Below are 17,634 nucleotides of genomic sequence, written 5' to 3'. Positions count from 1 at the left end.
TACTGGCACTGATTTTCAAAAGTGTGGAGCTTTCTTTTGAAGCTCTTTCTATTTTGAAGAATAGAGCAATGGTTGTATGATACCTGCATTTGAAGAAAACATCCTAAGGTCTGTGAAGTTAACTGTAATAAATAACATTTATTTTAGCAATCAATGGATACATGTATGGATACCTCCCAAACCTCACAATGTGTGTGGAAGATAAGATAAAATGGCATCTTTTTGGCATGGGTAATGAAGCTGATATCCATTCAGCCTACTTTCATGGACAGACTTTAATAGAAAGGCATCATCGAGTTGACACCATCAGCCTCTTCCCAGCCACATTCATTGATGCTGTCATGGTACCAAGGAGCCCTGGGGAATGGCTGCTCAGCTGCCAAGTGAATGACCACATTGAAGGTACAGTACAAGTTTCAGTGATCAGAATTTTTTACCTTAAGTTAAGAGTTTACTGAGTCACTTTTGCAGGGCTCTTGACCTGGTGATATGCCAGGCAATATTCTCCTCTAGGTAAAAAAAATCTCAGAGTAATTGAAATGCCCACAAGTGCATTAGATGGGTTTGAGCCTGTATCCATGGGAATCAAGGGATTCTTTTCCCTAATGGACATCATCATCAGCTGGCAGCACTTAGCCCAACTGCATTTTTGCAAGCCTCGCCGTTGGGCAAAAAACCGGCGTGATGTTTGCCCCCTGCTGGAGATAACTAACCACAATTTTCTGTTCGCCAACAAAAAAGTTAGGGCTCGTTTCATCTTTGAAAAGGGGCACAGAACAGGCAGGCTAACATGCCTTCTGACAAATACATGTTCTGGAAAGCGCATTCATGAATAAGCAGAGATGTTCTTTTCGCTTCTCTGTATTGTCCTGTATTTTCAGTTTTAATAGCCATATTAAATACTTAGAAGCTAATTCCAGGCTTTTGAATTATCTATATTCCTGTGAGCAAAGTGATTTATCACAGAAGTGGGAAAGAACACAGGACTGAAAATCATTCTCCAAGATCTGAAAACTCCAAAATAAAAAGTGTGTAACCTACAGATTCAATGACACAGAGGTTCCAAGCTTTATCAGATCAAGCAATATCCTGATATGGCTGAGGCATTCTGGCCAAGACTTAAACCCTAAAAACTGGCCTGATTTATAGCTGTAAAAGGGCTCTCTTCGCCATATTATTTGTGTCTCCAGCAAGCAGATTTGCTAACTGCTTCCCTTAAGATGCAGACTTGGGAGTTCCACAAGTAAGTTGTTGATTATATTTAGATAGAGGATGGTCAGTCTGATAACCTCTGACCTTGGCTGAATGGTTCATGGACAGCACTGTGTCCACGCTACCCTAATCCTCTTTGCCATGCCAGTGGCAGCTTTACAAGCAGAATGCCCGTTGCCACGCCTGTCTGCCTGCTGTGGATACCACAGCTGTGTTTCTATATCCTAGCTCAGCTGGCACACCTTCTTTTATAGCATTTATCTTCCATTTTGTGATTTGCACATCCATCAGTGGTGTGGGAATTGTCCAGGGAACAGAAGAGCTGTTGGACGCAGGGAAAGAGAAAACAAAATGCAGTTCCTTCTCCCTAAGTTTCTCTACCTCTTTTTTTCCCAGGTGGTATGCAGGCCCTTTTTAAAGTAGAAGATTGTAAGAAATCCACACCAGGTCACAGTGAGAGTACAAAGATAAGACAGTACTTCCTTGCTGCTGAAGAGATCATCTGGAATTATGGCCCATCTGCAATGAATCTTTTTACAGGACAAGAATTAATTGTGGACAGGTAAATGCCTCTAATTAAAGAAGTTTTATTTTCCAAGAAGAATTGATTTAATCATGCTAAATAAGGTAAGCATATGGCAGAACTGACTTTTAAGCATAATTGCTCATTGTCCTCATCTGTGCTTAAATATTAGTGCTAGAATATATATCAGACCAAATTAGGTTGTTTGTTTTCCCTGTAATCTTACCTTAAATTTTGCTGCTATGTTAGTTGTTTCACTGTGATTAAGATGAATTATTATGTCATATATAGGCTGTGACTCCTGATTATTCAAGATGGTTGATTATCCTGAGTTAGGGAACAAAGCAGGAGATCATGACCATTGCCTTCGATGATGAAACTCATGCTAACAGCATCTCATGTAGAACAGATTGCATGACATAGCTTTGCCCTTTACACTGTGTTTGCATATTTACAACCTGGATACACTGAATACATTGATTCCTCAAGTTTTTCATCTGCTTGCTCTTCCACAAGCAATGAGGCACAGCTCAATGTTTGAATAGCACTTGGAAAACATTGAAAGGTCCTTTCTTAAAGAGTAGAAGTGTCGACTGAATCTTCTCACTTTTTATACAGATGTTACATATTCTTGGTGTTCATATCTGCTCCTGTTGAATTTTTGTAACTTCTAATTAAAAGAAGAGTAAGTTCAAGATTATGAAACGTTGACTAGAAATCATCATTAATGAGTCTCTAAGCAGACTGGCTTTGTACGGGCAGCTCAGCACAGAGGCTTTTTCTTAATGAGAAGTTAGTGAAGGATAATGGATTCCTACACATCTTCTAAGTCACTGCATATAAGTGTGTGACCATACCACTGAAAAGAAATCCAAAAGACCAACTCAGCATGCCATAGCTCTGAAAACAGAGTTGAGGTCTGACTGCTTTTTTACAACTGAGCATTTTGACTTGACGTGTTTGCATCTATTGCAATTTCTTTTACACAGTGAATCTCACATCTTTTTTGAACAAAGTGAGACAAGAATTGGTGGCTCCTACAAAAAAGCAATTTACAAAGAATATACAGATGGTTCTTTCACTGAACATAAAAAAAGGCTTGCAGAGGAAGCACACCTTGGACTCCTAGGTAAGAAAGTCTAAAATTTTTTTGTGTCAAAGATTTATGAGAGTAAACAGTCACTTCCACTGGTTAGTAAGCAGTGCTCCCACCTCCAAGGAGAAGCCCTTAGCTCTCCCTGCCTCCGGCAGTCACTAGTGCCTGTGATTTCCCCCAGAGTGTAAAGTTCTTGACGCAACACTGCCATGGTACCCAGCTTCCCTGTAGGAGCATGCCATGGTCTCCAAAGGTCAGGCTCTTAATTACAAGGCCAGGCTAGGCAGATCTAGTTCTATTGATAACCTTGCTGCTCCTGGCATGGGTTGGTGCTAATGTCTGTAAATCGCTTTCCAAAGGGAAGGAACTGTCCTGAAAGTCACTGGGCCTCCAAGTGAACTGGAATTGGTTGCTGCTGGGCAGTCGTGTGATTCAGGCCACGTGCCAGGGACCTGGTCTGTGGCCACAGAGGCCGAGGGGCATTCCTCGTGCAAGGGAAAAAGGACCCAGCCATTGAATGCCATAAATTCAGGGTGACCATTTGATAGAAATATCCCATAATTAGACCGTGTACACTTTTCCAGGACCTGTGATCAGGGCTGAAGTGGGTGAGCGCATCAGGGTGACCTTCCGGAACAACGCCAGACGCCCGTTCAGCATCCAGCCCCACGGCGTGAGCTACCGCAGGAGTGGGGCCGGGGCGCGCTTCGGCGCCGGTGAGCCGCCCATGGGCTGCTGCAGCATCTGAGCACTCACTGTCTCACCTGCCCATGTGTTGCAGGTGAGAAAAGAAAGAATGTGTACTTGGCATAATTCCCAATGCTGATTTCTGTAATAGGTACGGAATCTCCAGCCTCTCATGTGAGTCCTGGCACCACATTTACATATGAATGGGATGTGCCAGAAGATGTGGGTCCCACAGAGCAAGATCCAGACTGCTTAACCTGGCTTTATTACTCAGCTGTGGATGCAGTTAGAGACACCAGTTCTGGCCTTGTGGGTCCTCTCCTAGTGTGCAGGAAAGGAGCTCTTCTTTCTTCTGGGAAACAGGTCAGTCAAAGAAGAAAACTGGAAACATTTGCATTGCCACAGCTGAATCTGCTTTCTCTTCTCAGACTGCACCATGTCGTCTCCACATTACAGTTTCACCAATGTCCTAAGGGGAATAAACAACATGAAGAAAGTGGGGTTGGTTTTCAATATGGCTCCATATAGACAGTCACTTAGTTACCAGATACAGTAATTACAGAGCTTTGAGATTATCAGAACGCAGTATCAATGTATGCGTTTACTCTATTTTTGTGACTTGTACTCATAAATTATTACAACATAGGATTTTTCCCCACGACATTTTCTGTTCATTCATTTGTGTTTTCCCTTCTACTATTTCTTCTCAACAGAAAAATGTGAACATGGAGTTTTTTCTACTTGCCACAGTATTTGATGAGAATCTGAGCTGGTATTTGGATGATAATATTTTGATGTTTACACTAAGTCCTGATAAAATTGACAAAGATGATGAAGACTTCCAAGAGTCTAACAAAATGCACTGTAAGAAAATGATAAGTTAGTGAAATATTAATTTCTGCAGTGAGGTTTTTACTTTAATGGTTTCATGTTTGAGGCAGGAAAGCTGTATAGTGCAGACACCTTTCATTCCTTTCCAGTGGGAAAAAACCCCAAACATTTCAGTGCAATTCAGTTTCAACCAAATGTGGTAGTTTAAAGTATAATGGCAGCTGTTCAAGGTGTTGCATGACAGTTGAGGATTTAGCATGGTTATGTACCACTTCGAGCAGATAGAAGGAAGAATTAAGTCTTCAGCCTGTATGCAACACTATGAGTGCAACCAGTCAGCAAGACAAGACTGACCTCTGCTTTGCAGATGGTGCAGTTGAAAGGAGGTTTTTCACAGAGTTACAGAGAAATTGAGGCTGAATGGGACCTCTGGAGATCACCTGGTCCAACACCCTGCTCAAGTAGGGCCACCCAGAGCCACTTGCCCAAGATCATGTCCTGATGACTTTTGAATACCTTCAAGGATGGAGACTCCACCATCTCTCTGGGCAGCCTCTGCCAGTGCTTGGTCAGCCTCACTGTGTTTCCTGACCTTTGGAGGGCATCTCCTGTGTGTCATTTGGTGTCTGTTAGTGTCAGCAGGGCTTCTGTCCCTATTACTGGGTACCACTGGGAAGAGCCTGGCTCCATCCTCTTGGCACACTCCCTGAAGGTGTTTGTACAGGTGGGTGAGATCCCCCAAGCTGCCCCTTCTTCAGGCTGAAGGGTCATCACATCTCCCTCAGCCTTTCCCTGTGGGAAGAGATGGTTTCTTGTCCCTTCATCGTCCTTGTGGCCCTTTGTTGCCCTCTCTCCAATGTGTTCATGTCTTCCAAACCGGGAAGCCCAGAACTCAACACAGCCCTGCAGGTGTGGCCTCAGCAGTGCTGAGCAGAGGGCAGGGATCCCTTCCCTCCGTCTGCCAGCTAGACTTTGCCTCAGAATGGCTCTTTGCTTCTTTAATAGGGCAGAACTGAGTTTCACACTGATTGTGTTTTAGTACTGCAGAAATGTGTTTCACAGGAAAAAGACTTTTTTACCTTCAGGCCCTAACCTTGCCAGTAAGTCCTAATCTTTAAGCATATTTGTTTTATGCATTTGAAAAAAATTCCCCTCAGGCCATTCCTGTTTACAGACTCTTGGTGCTGAGCATTCAGTAGTACCTGAGAAGCCCAGGATTTGAAAGTTTTGCAAAGGACTATCTAGAAAGGGTTAGTAACTCAAATGAAAAAACCCTCCTGATTGCCTCCACTGTACAGCTGGAGGGTGTTGCAGGGTATAAAACAGGATCCTTTATGCACCCTGTATACATGACAAGTAGAAAGCAGGGAAATTTCCAGTTGACCAAGGTAGCAATACGTGCTGTGGACATTGAAAAGGGAAACAGTTGGAAATTAAACGCTGGGGTTTAAAAGTTGTTTTGCTTGAATTGATTCCTTAGTTTTGTTGATGTGATAAAGTATTTTATCATTGATATTTCTGTCAGTCTAAGGCATGACATTACATCTAAAGTGTTTATTAGTTAATCTCTATTGCAGAATTAAGTAGTATATTAATCAAGGTGGCTTTTGCTTTCTCAAATCTTCTATAGCCATTAATGGTTATATGTATGGAAATCAGCCTGGTCTTGAGATGTGTAAAGGAAGTGCTGTTTCCTGGCATTTGATGGGCTTGGGTTCAGAAGTTGATGTCCATGGGATATACTTCTCAGAAAACACATTCGTAACTAAAGGAACAAGAAGGGATACAGCAAATCTGTTTCCACATACAGTTCTTACAGCTATTATGAAGCCTGACTCTGAAGGTAAATGTCTTATTTAAAAATCCTGTTACTAATGCAGAAACTGTTACCTATGAATGCTTTGTGCATAGAGACAAGCTTTAAGTAGGTGGTATATTGATCCTGGTACTAAAACTGTGCACAGTTGTGTTTGAAGGGCAGTAAACTGTAAGGACATATGTTCTTAATGCTAAATCCTTGATTTTCCTAGCTCCTCTGTACGCTGAATTTTATTACTACAAGTAGCCATGCTGCACAAAGATTTTGGACATTGCTTATATGAGATAATTATATGAAGATATTGCTTATATGAGCAATAATCTGTGTCTCGGTTTCCTCAAGTTTTTGTTTCTTATATGACCCCTAGGAGTTTTTGAGGTGTCCTGCCTGACAGCAGACCACTACACTGGGGGCATGAAACAGAACTACAAAGTGAAAAAATGCCACCGGTGGAATGTAGATTTATCTATGTATTTGCATGAAAAGATTTACTACATCGCTGCAGTGGAAGTTGAATGGGACTATTCTCCTAACAGGACATGGGAATTCGAGCGGCATCAATACCATGAGGAAAGGTACTTCAGAATATACACAGGGGAAAAAATGCAAAAAAAAGCAAAGGAGCAACTCACTTCTCCTCTGAAACTTTTCCTCTTCCAGACATTTCTAGACACACTTTCTTTTCACAAACATATTTTGGGTTCACTCGAATTTCTCCTTCCCCAGCAGTGCTGCCATGTTACTGAGCCAGACAGCATAATGCTTGAGAAATTGCACAGATCTTCTGTGGGACAGGTGTAGATTTTAATGGATCCCGGATAATGCACGTGCATTTGTTATTTACTGATGTTGGTAGTCCTTGATGTGGAAAGCTTAAAATGTTCATTGTCATTTTATCTACGATGACTATGTCCTGATAAACAAGGTCTTTGTCTCATGTTTATTTGTAGTCTGAGTAAGGTTCTTTGACCCCTCTCAATTTCAAGAGCTTACACAAGATACATTCATGAATTAATTCACTGATCATGAAGCTTGTTGTCTTGGTGTTTTATTTCCAGTATTTGAATCTCAATGAGAGAGAACTGATTGGATAAACTAGTTCATGCCAATTAGCAGAAAAGGCTAAACAAGAATGATGAATTTCTGTGTTCTACCTGAATACCTTGAGTAGCAGATTATAATTGTATTTTGTTTTTAACTTAATTGTATTTTCTTCTTTTTTCCTCAGTTTGATAGTACATATTTTGCCCTGTATACCAGTGGACTCTGACATAATTCTAAGCACAAGTAATATGGACTATGCTGTTACTAGACTTTCCCCCCTCATATTGTGTTCACTCCCCATGCAGTTCAGCTTTACAAGTTTTAGGCTTCATTTTAGATGTACACTGAAGTTGCCAAAAGCTCTGTTTTTCAGTGTGCAAGTTGCTGTGTGTCTTCATGCAGTTTGCAGCATTTGCCAGGCCAAGCACTCAGCATTTTTTCAAGTACCATAGACTTGATCTATTTATAGTGGGGTTTTTAACCTTCTAAAGGGGAACCTCCCAGCTTAACAAGAATGTTTTCATGTTGAAGATACTCGCAGTTCGTGAGATTACTCTTTCAGTTTATGAGATGACTATTCTTTTGAGCCAGATTCTTGCTTTATAGTTAATTGACATACCTGCAAAAGGTGTTCTAAAATACATGAAGGAATGCATTTCTTTCTTCTTTTGGCAGCCCTGGCAATCCATTTTTAAATAAAGATGACAAATTCATTGGCTCAAAGTACAAAAAGGTAGTATATCGTGAGTACACCGATCAGACATTCAGTACTCCCAAAAGCAGAGCAAAGGAGCAGCAGCACCTGGAAATTCAAGGTAAAGTCATCATGTTCAGTTTTGAAAATGCAAAATATGCAGTCACACAAATCAAAAGATACTATTTGAATAATATTGAGTGCAGTTCTACCCACAAAAAATTGCCTCAATCTAAATGGAAAACCTACTTGGAACTGCTACTTTTACTGCAGTGCTTTCCCTGCAAGATAACATTGGTGCTCTACAAGGAAAAAAAACCCTTTTGGTTTGCTGCTTGGTCAGAGATTCTAAGCCAGCATAAAACTGGGCAGCAACATCCAAACTGACTTCAGGTACACAGTAAGTGCTCAGAACTTGAGATGTAGAGGCCTAAATTTAACATCTCAAGTTGGCATGTCATAGTGAACATTTTCTTTATATAGTTTTCATCTGACTTACAAGCTAATGTTGTGAATTGGAACACAACAAGCTGGCTCTGTGTCTGTTCTGATGTTTTGTAAAACCAAGTTAATATTTCTTTTTAATCCAACAGGGCCGCTGCTTGTGTCAAACACTGGAGATAAAATTATAATAGTTTTTAAAAACTTAGCATCAAGACCTTATTCTATCCATGCCCATGGAGTGAAAACAGACAGTTCTGTTGTTGCTGTGACTAACCCAGGTATCAAACCACCCTTTATTATTTCCAGCAGGTAACATCAAGACTTCTGGTAAGATTTAGCAAGCTTCCAGAAGCAGGAAAACCATAATTTTTTTTGTCTTGCCTCAAGTTCTTAAATTTTTGACACTGATTATGACAAATATTTCTACAGTTCAAACGCCCCTCATAATTATTTCTGTGTGTCCTAGTCCTTGACTGATCAGTAATTTTTTGATACAATGTGGCTGCACCTTTCATGAAACCAAACAGATTTGGCTCCATAGGGAAAGCGTAGCTTATGCTGTTACTTCTCAATTTCCTCTGTGATCTTTACAAAATATTCAACCGACTGTTAAGTAAGTGACTGCAACTGGACAGTGCAGACACACTCACACACACAAAACCATTGTCAGGAAGAATCATGGATCTGCAGAAGGGGCCATCAGCCAGCCAGTGCAGTAAATGGGAAGGGGAACTTCAAGACAAATATAATAAGATGTAAATGGAAATAACATCTGCTTCATGATGACCACCTGGGTCAGCACATTGAAAACTTTAAAAATTAATTGATACTTATTTAATTCAGGTGATACAACAATGTATGTCTGGAAAATCCCAGAGAGATCTAGTCCTGGGAGAGGAGATTCACATTGTATTGCATGGGCATACCATTCAACAGTGGACATTGTTAAGGTATATTATTGATATCAGTTTTGTTTGTGTCTCCAACATAGATATAGTCAACGTAGATGAGTTTGAAACTTTTTCTGCTTTCTCTGTTACTTCCCCTATTACCATACCTTTGAATTTATATGCTTCTTGAAGGCAAGTTGCAAGAACGTCGGGGCAGAAATTCAATGCTACAGACATTCATGGTTTTGCTTCCTGGTTGTTCTGCTGTCAGTATAGATCATCTCACATTCCCTTCTTAAAGCTAACACTTTATAGCTTGCTCAATATCTAATCAGTCATCTGGGGGAAAACTAAAATGCAACTCTGAAACACAACTCTGCCATATTTTACCAAACATGAATTAGCTTTACATAGTATTTTTAATGGAAATGAATGTATTCTTGCCATGGTCTCAACAAATACAAACAGTGTCAAGAAGTATATTTTGAATGGAAATCAAGCTCAAAATTATAAAAATAGTTTGAAAAAAGAGCAGTAAATTAATATGGAAGAAATGTTTGTAACAAGAGACAAAAATGAGGTAGTCTTCATTGAACTTGATTTCTGCGTAGCATATAACAGTGGAGAAATAACTATTTTCGACACTGGCTTCCCTTCTTCCTAGATACTGATAGCTGTGAAGATAGTAAAAGGATTCCTGCATGTCATGGAAAGTACTTCTGTTTAGTTATAGCTTGCAATTATGTGGGTTTTCATTTGTCATTTCAGGACACTTATAGTGGATTAATAGGCACACTCATTGTGTGTCACAGACATTATCTGCCATCATTTCATACTAAAAAGAAAGTTCAGTTTGCTCTTCTCTTTATGGTTTTTGACGAAAATGAGTCATGGTACTTGGATGAAAACATTAAAATGTATTCTACCAACCCACACCTTGTTGACAAAGAGGATGAGGGATTCCTTGAAAGTAATAAAATGCATGGTATGTTTCCCAATTTAGTTCATATAGCTCTGCAAATTCTACAAAATTATGTATTTGAAAGTAGTGCATATAAATTCAACTTTCTCAGCCCCTTGAATTTCCAGTTCCAGGACAGAAGGCCTGAAAAACTTTACTCAAACTGTTTGAAAACACTGCTAATGCCAGTGAATGACTTTTTTTTCACAAGTTAAAAAAACCCTTAGCAACAACAAAATCCCCTGGTATATTATTATGTTGAAGTTTTAGTAGAGAAAGAATAAGAATGAAATTTTAAGTTCTGATTTGGTGTCAGTAAACAACTGCTCTGGATATGTTGGAAAGTCTATGTGAATCCTGAAAGCATGTCTTTGTAAAGCTTATTCTTTTACAAAGATTTACAGGAACTGCAGATCTTTAAAAAAAGACCTGCAATTCCCACAGCTCTTTAAAAACTGCAACAAGAGCAATGATGTACAGCAAAGACATTTTCTTTATTATGTCTTTCTTTCTATTTAATGTGGAACATAAACACAACCATTCATCATGTACCATCCAAAACCATTTCTTTTGTTTGGCATTGGCTTTTAAATCTTTCAATCTGTATTATATTGGAGATAACAATACACAATGCACAAAATCTTATTTGTTTTCTCTGTCTTACTTTCCTTCTTTTTAGCCATTAATGGAAAGGTGTTTGGAAATTTGCATGGCCTGACCATGCATGTTGGAGATAATGTCAGCTGGTATCTGATGGGAATGGGCAATGAGATAGACATTCACACAGTACACTTCCATGGCCACAGCTTTGACTACAAGGTATCAGGTCTTTTTCTTGCTGTGTTAAGAATGAGATGTAAGTCAAATATCAAGGACTGTTATCTGTGGTGAAAAGTCATGTTGCAATATTAAGCAGGGCTTGTACTTTGACCATAAGGGTTTTATGCCTCAAACCTGTATTTGATCAACATACAACAGCCAGAAAATATCTGCCAGTAGCATTCGCTCACTAGAAACCTCAGAAATTACTTCAACAAGATAGTTGTGAATTTTTCATGGCTGTGGTAAGACAAAAGCTATAGTTTTCCTTCATTTCCACTTAGTTGCTAGTTTATTGAACTTTGGAGCATGAAGTGGATGTGCAAAGTGATGTTTCAGTAGAAATGATACACAGAACATGGGCTTAACACAGTTTAACTGTTGCTTCTTTTTGTCTTGAAGCAAACAGGGGTTTACCGGGCAGATGTCTTTGATCTGTTCCCTGGGACATCTCAAACTGTGGAAATGACCCCACAGAACCCTGGAACCTGGCTGTTACACTGCCATGTTACTGACCACATCCACGCAGGCATGGAAGCGACCTACACTGTACTCCCAAAGGAAGGTAAGAGGCACCTAGCTTAGTAATGTTTGTTATGTTTTAAGATGCACAATGGGGCTCACAGACAGGCCAGCATACTTAGAACCAGTTCAGGCACCCAGCAGTATTCCATGTCTAGAAGCCAAGATGTTGCAGACAACCTGGTCATACTTCCTTCAGTGCTGCTCAGGAAAATGAAGTAGTTAAAGGACTGGATGATAACTGACTACTACTTCAACTTACCATCCATGAAATCTACATGACAGATTTTTTTTATTTCAAAAGAATTCTTCGTGAGACAGAGTATTTCTGTACCCAGTAGTGACAGACTTAATCTCAATCTTTGTTAAAACAAGCACCACTGATAAATACAGCTGAATTCATCATCCCCATACAGCTGAAGTACTGAAAAACTAAAATAGTGTTTACTTTCTCAAGGGCATGTTGTAGCTTTATGGACACTATTACCTTGCTCTGGCAATATCACCGGTGAAAAAACTTGAATTTTGAAGAAAAGTTATTATTTCTAAAAAGTTAATTCAATTTTAGAACCAACATTTTTCAGTACTCAAAAGACAGAGCATAACAGGTATGGAGAGAAACAGAACAGTAGAAATAATTCAAAATATGTGATGTATGTATATATATACAACCATGTGATTTACATTTTAGCAATACTAAAAAATACAGAATGCAATGTTAAACAGAAAATCTAATTCTATTTGATAAACCACTGGAATATGAAACAGAAACCAATTCAATTTTATAAACATTAAAACTGATTTACAGAGTATGTTATGCCAGATGTCCAGACAATAACAAGGCTAATTTAAGAGTATACAGAAAGACATGTAAAAACAGACTTTCAACTTGGATCAGCAGTACATCAGATTTTTTTATTATTAACCATCTAGACTGCATTAAAATGTAACCTTCATTGCATCTTAAAGTTGTTTTTAAATCTAACTCACAATGTCCAGAATGTACTTAGATCCTCTGTGCTCATTTTGGACTCTTCCGGCTGCATGCACAGACTATTCTTTTGATGAAAAGTACAATAAAGCTATTTTTCTTCTTCTAGACAAGCAGTCTCTGTTCCCAAGATTCTTCAATCAGTTCAAGCGTAAATGCATGCCAGGCACTCAAGAATGATGAAAGCATTTTAACACAGTGACACTCCAAGGTCTACCTTAATTTCTTGGAAAATATTCTTCTGGACCACTCATCTCTACACAGTTTGGAAGATTTCGCATAATGGCCATTGCTAAGAAAAGAACCACAGACTAAAACAGCTGAATGGATGTAACAGCTTATAAATATATGTTTCTGTAAATGAAAACAGTATATCGCAAGCAAAACATATTCTAGGTGATGGCTAATGCATATTATTTAGCAGATGAGGAACATGGAAGAGCTAATGAAATGTACTTTATTTTAAAGTTTGCAAGTAACCCTGAGTAACAGAAAATTTGGGGTATCAGTCATCATACTGTCACATTTTTTAGTATGTCTGTAGTAAATGTTTAGAAAACAGGAATTTGGTTATCACGTTATCCATAGGTTCACTCTGAAAAGATATATAGTATTGTATAATTGAGCAGTTAACAAAATAGTTATATTATTTCTATTTAATTACTTTACAATTTTATTCAGTAGTAACTCTCAAGAACGTGCATTTAAAAGACTTGGTTTTCTGTTCTGAAAATAATTCCAAGGCAAAATTAGGCTGAAATAAGCCTGATGAAATGCAGACAGTGAAGGCCAAAATTTAGTAACTACGGTACTGAAAAGCTTTGCTCTGACGAACCCTGCAGTGGAATAATTTTGCTGTTGCAGCTCTTGGCAAAGGAAAAAGAAAGTGTTTCCTGACAGGTGGAAGCAGCAGTGTTAGAGCATGGCTGATGCTACTCAAAAATAAAAACAGTAAGAGAGATAGGGTTGCGTTTCAATAACCCAACTCCTCATGTTAGATTTGTGCCAAATGAGAAGGAAAGATGTATGGGACAGGCAAGGAAAGCAAGATATCTAGGCTTTATGCCTGCAAGAATGAAATTGCTTCTCTTTAACAAGCCTAAATTTCTTAGGTCTTTTTTAACGGTTACACTGAAACCAGCACAATACCTATCAGTAAATTAGATAATTCATTTTACCTGTAGCAGGAATGCTATGTGAGTAAGTTAAACTACTTTTGATTTATCTTTTTTTTTTTGTTAATGTATTTTAGCTGAAATATAGATGGTCTCTTCTGACTGACTTCTACAGGTTTAAATAACATTGCAACTTCAGTGAAAACATTTTTATAGAGTCACTGTCAGCTAATTAGCCTTTAGATGGTTTAGATGGTTATGAGATCATGGGCGTCGTTGTATTTTTGGTAACTGTCAAAAACCCCAAACTACATTCATAAGGACGTTACAAACATTGTGACAGTTTACTATGACTGAATTCCAGCTCTGAAGGAGCAGAAAGATGCTTTCTGCTCACGAAACGGCCAAACATCAGTACAGACATGCACAAGACCTGAGATGCTTGCCAAAAACCCTAGAAGAAATTCAAGGAAATCTCTGTGTTACAATATCAAGTCAGTTGGGCCCAATTCCACTTGGCAGAGTAAGGTACTCACTTTTACTCATACAGTTGACACTGAGCCTGAATTCCTCCCTAGGCCCGTGATCCAACTAACAAAGATTTAAGACTGACTTTCTACTTTACTTTCAGTCAACACTGTATGTTCAGTTGTACTGCAGAGTCTGTATTTCCTAGCTGCTTTGGCACCAGAATTAGCTTCAAAACAGATGCTTTGCCTCAGGAAACACCTGTCCTTCAGCAGTTGATATAAGATGTATGTGAAGGGAGGCCCGCAGTACCTTATAAGGAGTTCTACTGGTTGTTTCATTTACTTTTTTATTACACCACACTATAGTTGAGTGGACAGCAGGTCCACAGGTCATTGATTTAGGTCAGCAGCTTCCTCTGGCTGCAGTGAAGAAGATGTGGCAGAAAAAATGCTGCAGTTCCATCTTCTGGTAGAAGACTGAGGAAATCCCTTAGCTCCAGTTCCATTGCAACAATTGATAAAGTTTCTACTCAGAGCAGGGGAGAAAATATTGTTCAGGTATTTTGAGTTTAGAACAAAGAAAAAAACCCCAAAGCATTAACAATGTAATTATTAATTAAAGTAATCAAATTATTTAAATATTGCAACTGGAATGACATTTGAGACATAGCCATTCGTGCGCAAACACAACTATGGGACATCTAACAAGGAAACTGAAATTATGACTTCAATCAAAAACAAGCCTCTATCTAACAAGAACATCGGGTCTACACATGGCACTAACGCTATGAAGTCTGATCTAGTATTTCACATGTTTTGCATGAAATGCAAAGCAAGCCCTAGAAATCTTACTAGTACCCTCACTCAACACTATCTGTAAAACTGGATGCTCTGCAAGAAGCTTTTCAGACCAAGCTGTGTAATGTTATGTTGTTATGCAATTACAACACAGTTACTACATGAAAATAATTCCAAAGAAAAACTGCTGGCAACAGAAACTAGGACTTTACAAGAACTGTGCTGCACAATGCAACGCCACAATGCCATTTTTCTCAGGCATTCCAATAGCATACTTTGAACAGTATATGTGCTTTATTTAATATTCGTAATTTGTCAAAACAATCACACTGGCCCCTCAGCAATACACAATATTATTGATTTCTTACAAACGTGTAATGATAGGACTACAGAACTACTAGGGTGAATTTCTCTACTTTTAGTATTAACATACTGTTTTTTTTAGTCTATGAACTAATCATCAATACACACTTAAGCCTCCCCTGTGTTATCACTAACAGCCTATTACCTAAGAACCATATAGTCATTTAGCCTAGAAAAAAACAACTGGAATTAGTTCTGTTTAGTAAGTTTGTTAATGGGGTCTATTCCTTACCTATACAGAAAGAGTATGATTACAACAATTTACCTGTTTTCAATACAAAATTAATGCCCTGATTTTTATCAGGCTACACTGTCTACATAGCAGAATTCTGTGCTTATGACCGAAAAGGCTGCTAAACTGCATTAGCTTTAACTGAAGAAAAAGACCCCTCTTTTTTTTTCAAATTATCAACTCAGTAGTCCTTAGTCTGAACAGTTATTAAGAATGTTAGCTGATGAACAAAGCCTTCTGGAGTTGAGTCACAACCAATTGATTTACCTTTGAGGGATGAAATAAGAACGGGGCAGTCATTTCCAGTAAGTCTAGTTCTCTTGCAAAGTTCAGGAAGCAGCTTGTTCCACCACAGAGCCTAATCCACAAAATCCAACAGCAAACGTATAAATGCACAAGGACTGAAATTAAGAGTATGAAAGACCTGCTAAAAATAACCCGAACTAAGCTCAGATGTGTACAAATACAGGTCAGTTATTATGAACTCAATAATTCATTTATATAATGCTTTGAAATGCAGTGATTTTGCATATGTTGTGTTTTTCAATCTTCAGTGTAACTTTTTTCTGCTCTTTATACAGTGTCCCTCATATCTCTATAGAACAAAGTTTAGAAGACAAAAACAGTCACCTAATTAGCAATACCAATTCAGTCAGAGAATTTTTTCTCTCAAAACAGCTTGACGGAAAGTGGTGAATAGCATTGCTCTGTCTCCTGACCTGATCTGTCTCATTCCAACAGCTGTAGTAGTAAATTAGGTTTTGTGCACAATTTTGGGAGAGAAGGAAAGCGATTTCTTTCCTCCTTTAAAACTGGTAACTATTTTCTTTCACTTGTGTTCAGATGCAGTACTGCAACCTCACATTCTACTCTAATGTGGGAACAATCACAGAAACGATTTTCAGATCCGAATAAAAAGCTCAAATCTGGTTCTGAATAGAGTTCTAGTACATCTGTCTGATAGAGATCACATTTCCTGACTCTGGTTAGCAGAGCTCCATACAATTCATTGAGTTGCTGTGCTGGGAAATGGAAATTACTTCTATTGACTACTTCCTGTAGTCCTGGACCACTAGAATAAATTCAGTTCCAACGCTAGAACTGTACAGAGGTGTAATGGGAAAATGGGACACAAAGATACAATCTTTCCACTAGTGTACTGGTACCATTCTGATTGCTAGAAGGTCAGAAGATGTCACTAGAACACAGGAAGAACATATTTAGTGCAATTTTATTCAAGGGACCATGTTCTCTTGTCAGTTAGCTTATTACTAAGATTTCATATACATTTATAAACATTGACAAACAATTCAGAACATAGTCAGTCAGTGAGAAACTAGATAGCTTTTCATTTATAGCAGAAAAAGAACATATTCTTTTTTCTGAGGCACTATACCATCTAAAAAGACTATGCTTTAAGTTTACCTCAGTGAATAGAGTAAGTGGCAAAAGAAACTGGAGGAAAAAAATATTCCATTACAATTACTGAGGACTGAGTTAAGGAATTAAAACGCCAAGAAAGAGGTGGAACGCAAGCTAAGCAATTTACTTTGCCTGAAAGCTAGGCTATGTGATGCATCCAGAGTCCATCTGTACGTACGGCATTTCAGTTTGGGAAATGATAGTGAATAACTGTATCAAAAGTAGCCCACCTGACTGTCACCTTTCAGCTCATGCTGAGCGTAGAACACAGCTGCATCAGGACACCTTCTGAGCAGCTGGTCAATGGCTTCCTCGTAGTTGCCCAGACGGGTATTGCAGAGAACATGGACAGTGAGGCCGACACTGTCAGCCTCTGTCAGGGGCTCCAAAACAGGCAGCGCTGAAGCTATATTGATTGACTGACTGCATAAAAGAGACTGAAGACAAGAAGTATTGTTTGGATTTAAGACAAACATTGCAAAAAATGCTAACCATAACCTTAGAAGAAAAGCCCTTACTTATTTGAATAATCCTGAAATAATACTTCCTTTAATAAATACTGCTGAAAATTGGGAAAGCAAGTTTAGAGTAGATGCAAATGTAAATACTGTTATCAACAGAACTCTTCAGTATTTTTTTCTTGCGTCTTTTCAGTCAACCTTTTATTTTGACTTGGACAGCTTAGGGGGGAAGAAGGAGAG

At 38.7% G+C, this 17,634-nt stretch overlaps 2 protein-coding genes across 5 annotated transcripts in view; one reads left to right on the top strand and one right to left on the bottom strand.

Annotated features, from left to right (window-relative positions):
* CP (ceruloplasmin) overlaps window positions 1–12,959 on the top strand; it is a 24,308-nt gene extending 11,349 nt beyond the window's left edge. The window contains exons 9-23 of one of the 2 annotated variants that reach the window (XM_030954149.1): window positions 148–402; window positions 1,609–1,774; window positions 2,725–2,864; window positions 3,416–3,547; window positions 3,670–3,881; window positions 4,232–4,382; window positions 5,980–6,192; window positions 6,536–6,743; window positions 7,888–8,027; window positions 8,500–8,628; window positions 9,194–9,300; window positions 10,009–10,225; window positions 10,881–11,020; window positions 11,423–11,585; window positions 12,643–12,959. In XM_030954149.1, coding sequence (XP_030810009.1) covers window positions 148–402; window positions 1,609–1,774; window positions 2,725–2,864; window positions 3,416–3,547; window positions 3,670–3,881; window positions 4,232–4,382; window positions 5,980–6,192; window positions 6,536–6,743; window positions 7,888–8,027; window positions 8,500–8,628; window positions 9,194–9,300; window positions 10,009–10,225; window positions 10,881–11,020; window positions 11,423–11,585; window positions 12,643–12,713 — 2,444 coding nt within the window. In that variant the 3' untranslated portion in view covers window positions 12,714–12,959. Of the gene's footprint in view, window positions 1–147; window positions 403–1,608; window positions 1,775–2,724; window positions 2,865–3,415; window positions 3,563–3,669; window positions 3,882–4,231; window positions 4,383–5,979; window positions 6,193–6,535; window positions 6,744–7,887; window positions 8,028–8,499; window positions 8,629–9,193; window positions 9,301–10,008; window positions 10,226–10,880; window positions 11,021–11,422; window positions 11,586–12,642 lie in introns of both variants that reach the window. The other variant, XM_030954150.1, reaches the window with a different exon arrangement.
* The window catches only part of HPS3 (HPS3 biogenesis of lysosomal organelles complex 2 subunit 1), a 23,931-nt gene continuing 15,977 nt past the window's right edge, over window positions 9,681–17,634 (bottom strand). For 2 of the 3 annotated variants that reach the window (XM_030954152.1, XM_030954155.1), the window contains exons 15-17: window positions 17,164–17,370; window positions 15,779–15,869; window positions 9,681–14,644 (exon numbers count right to left, since the gene is read on the bottom strand). In XM_030954152.1, coding sequence (XP_030810012.1) covers window positions 14,517–14,644; window positions 15,779–15,869; window positions 17,164–17,370 — 426 coding nt within the window. In that variant the 3' untranslated portion in view covers window positions 9,681–14,516. The remainder of the gene's footprint in view (window positions 14,645–15,778; window positions 15,870–17,163; window positions 17,371–17,634) is intronic. The other variant, XM_030954154.1, reaches the window with a different exon arrangement.

This window comes from Camarhynchus parvulus, chromosome 9, assembly GCF_901933205.1.
Source record: "Camarhynchus parvulus chromosome 9, STF_HiC, whole genome shotgun sequence".
Classification (NCBI taxonomy): domain Eukaryota; kingdom Metazoa; phylum Chordata; class Aves; order Passeriformes; family Thraupidae; genus Camarhynchus; species Camarhynchus parvulus.
This window is presented reverse-complemented; position numbering and strand designations above follow the sequence as displayed.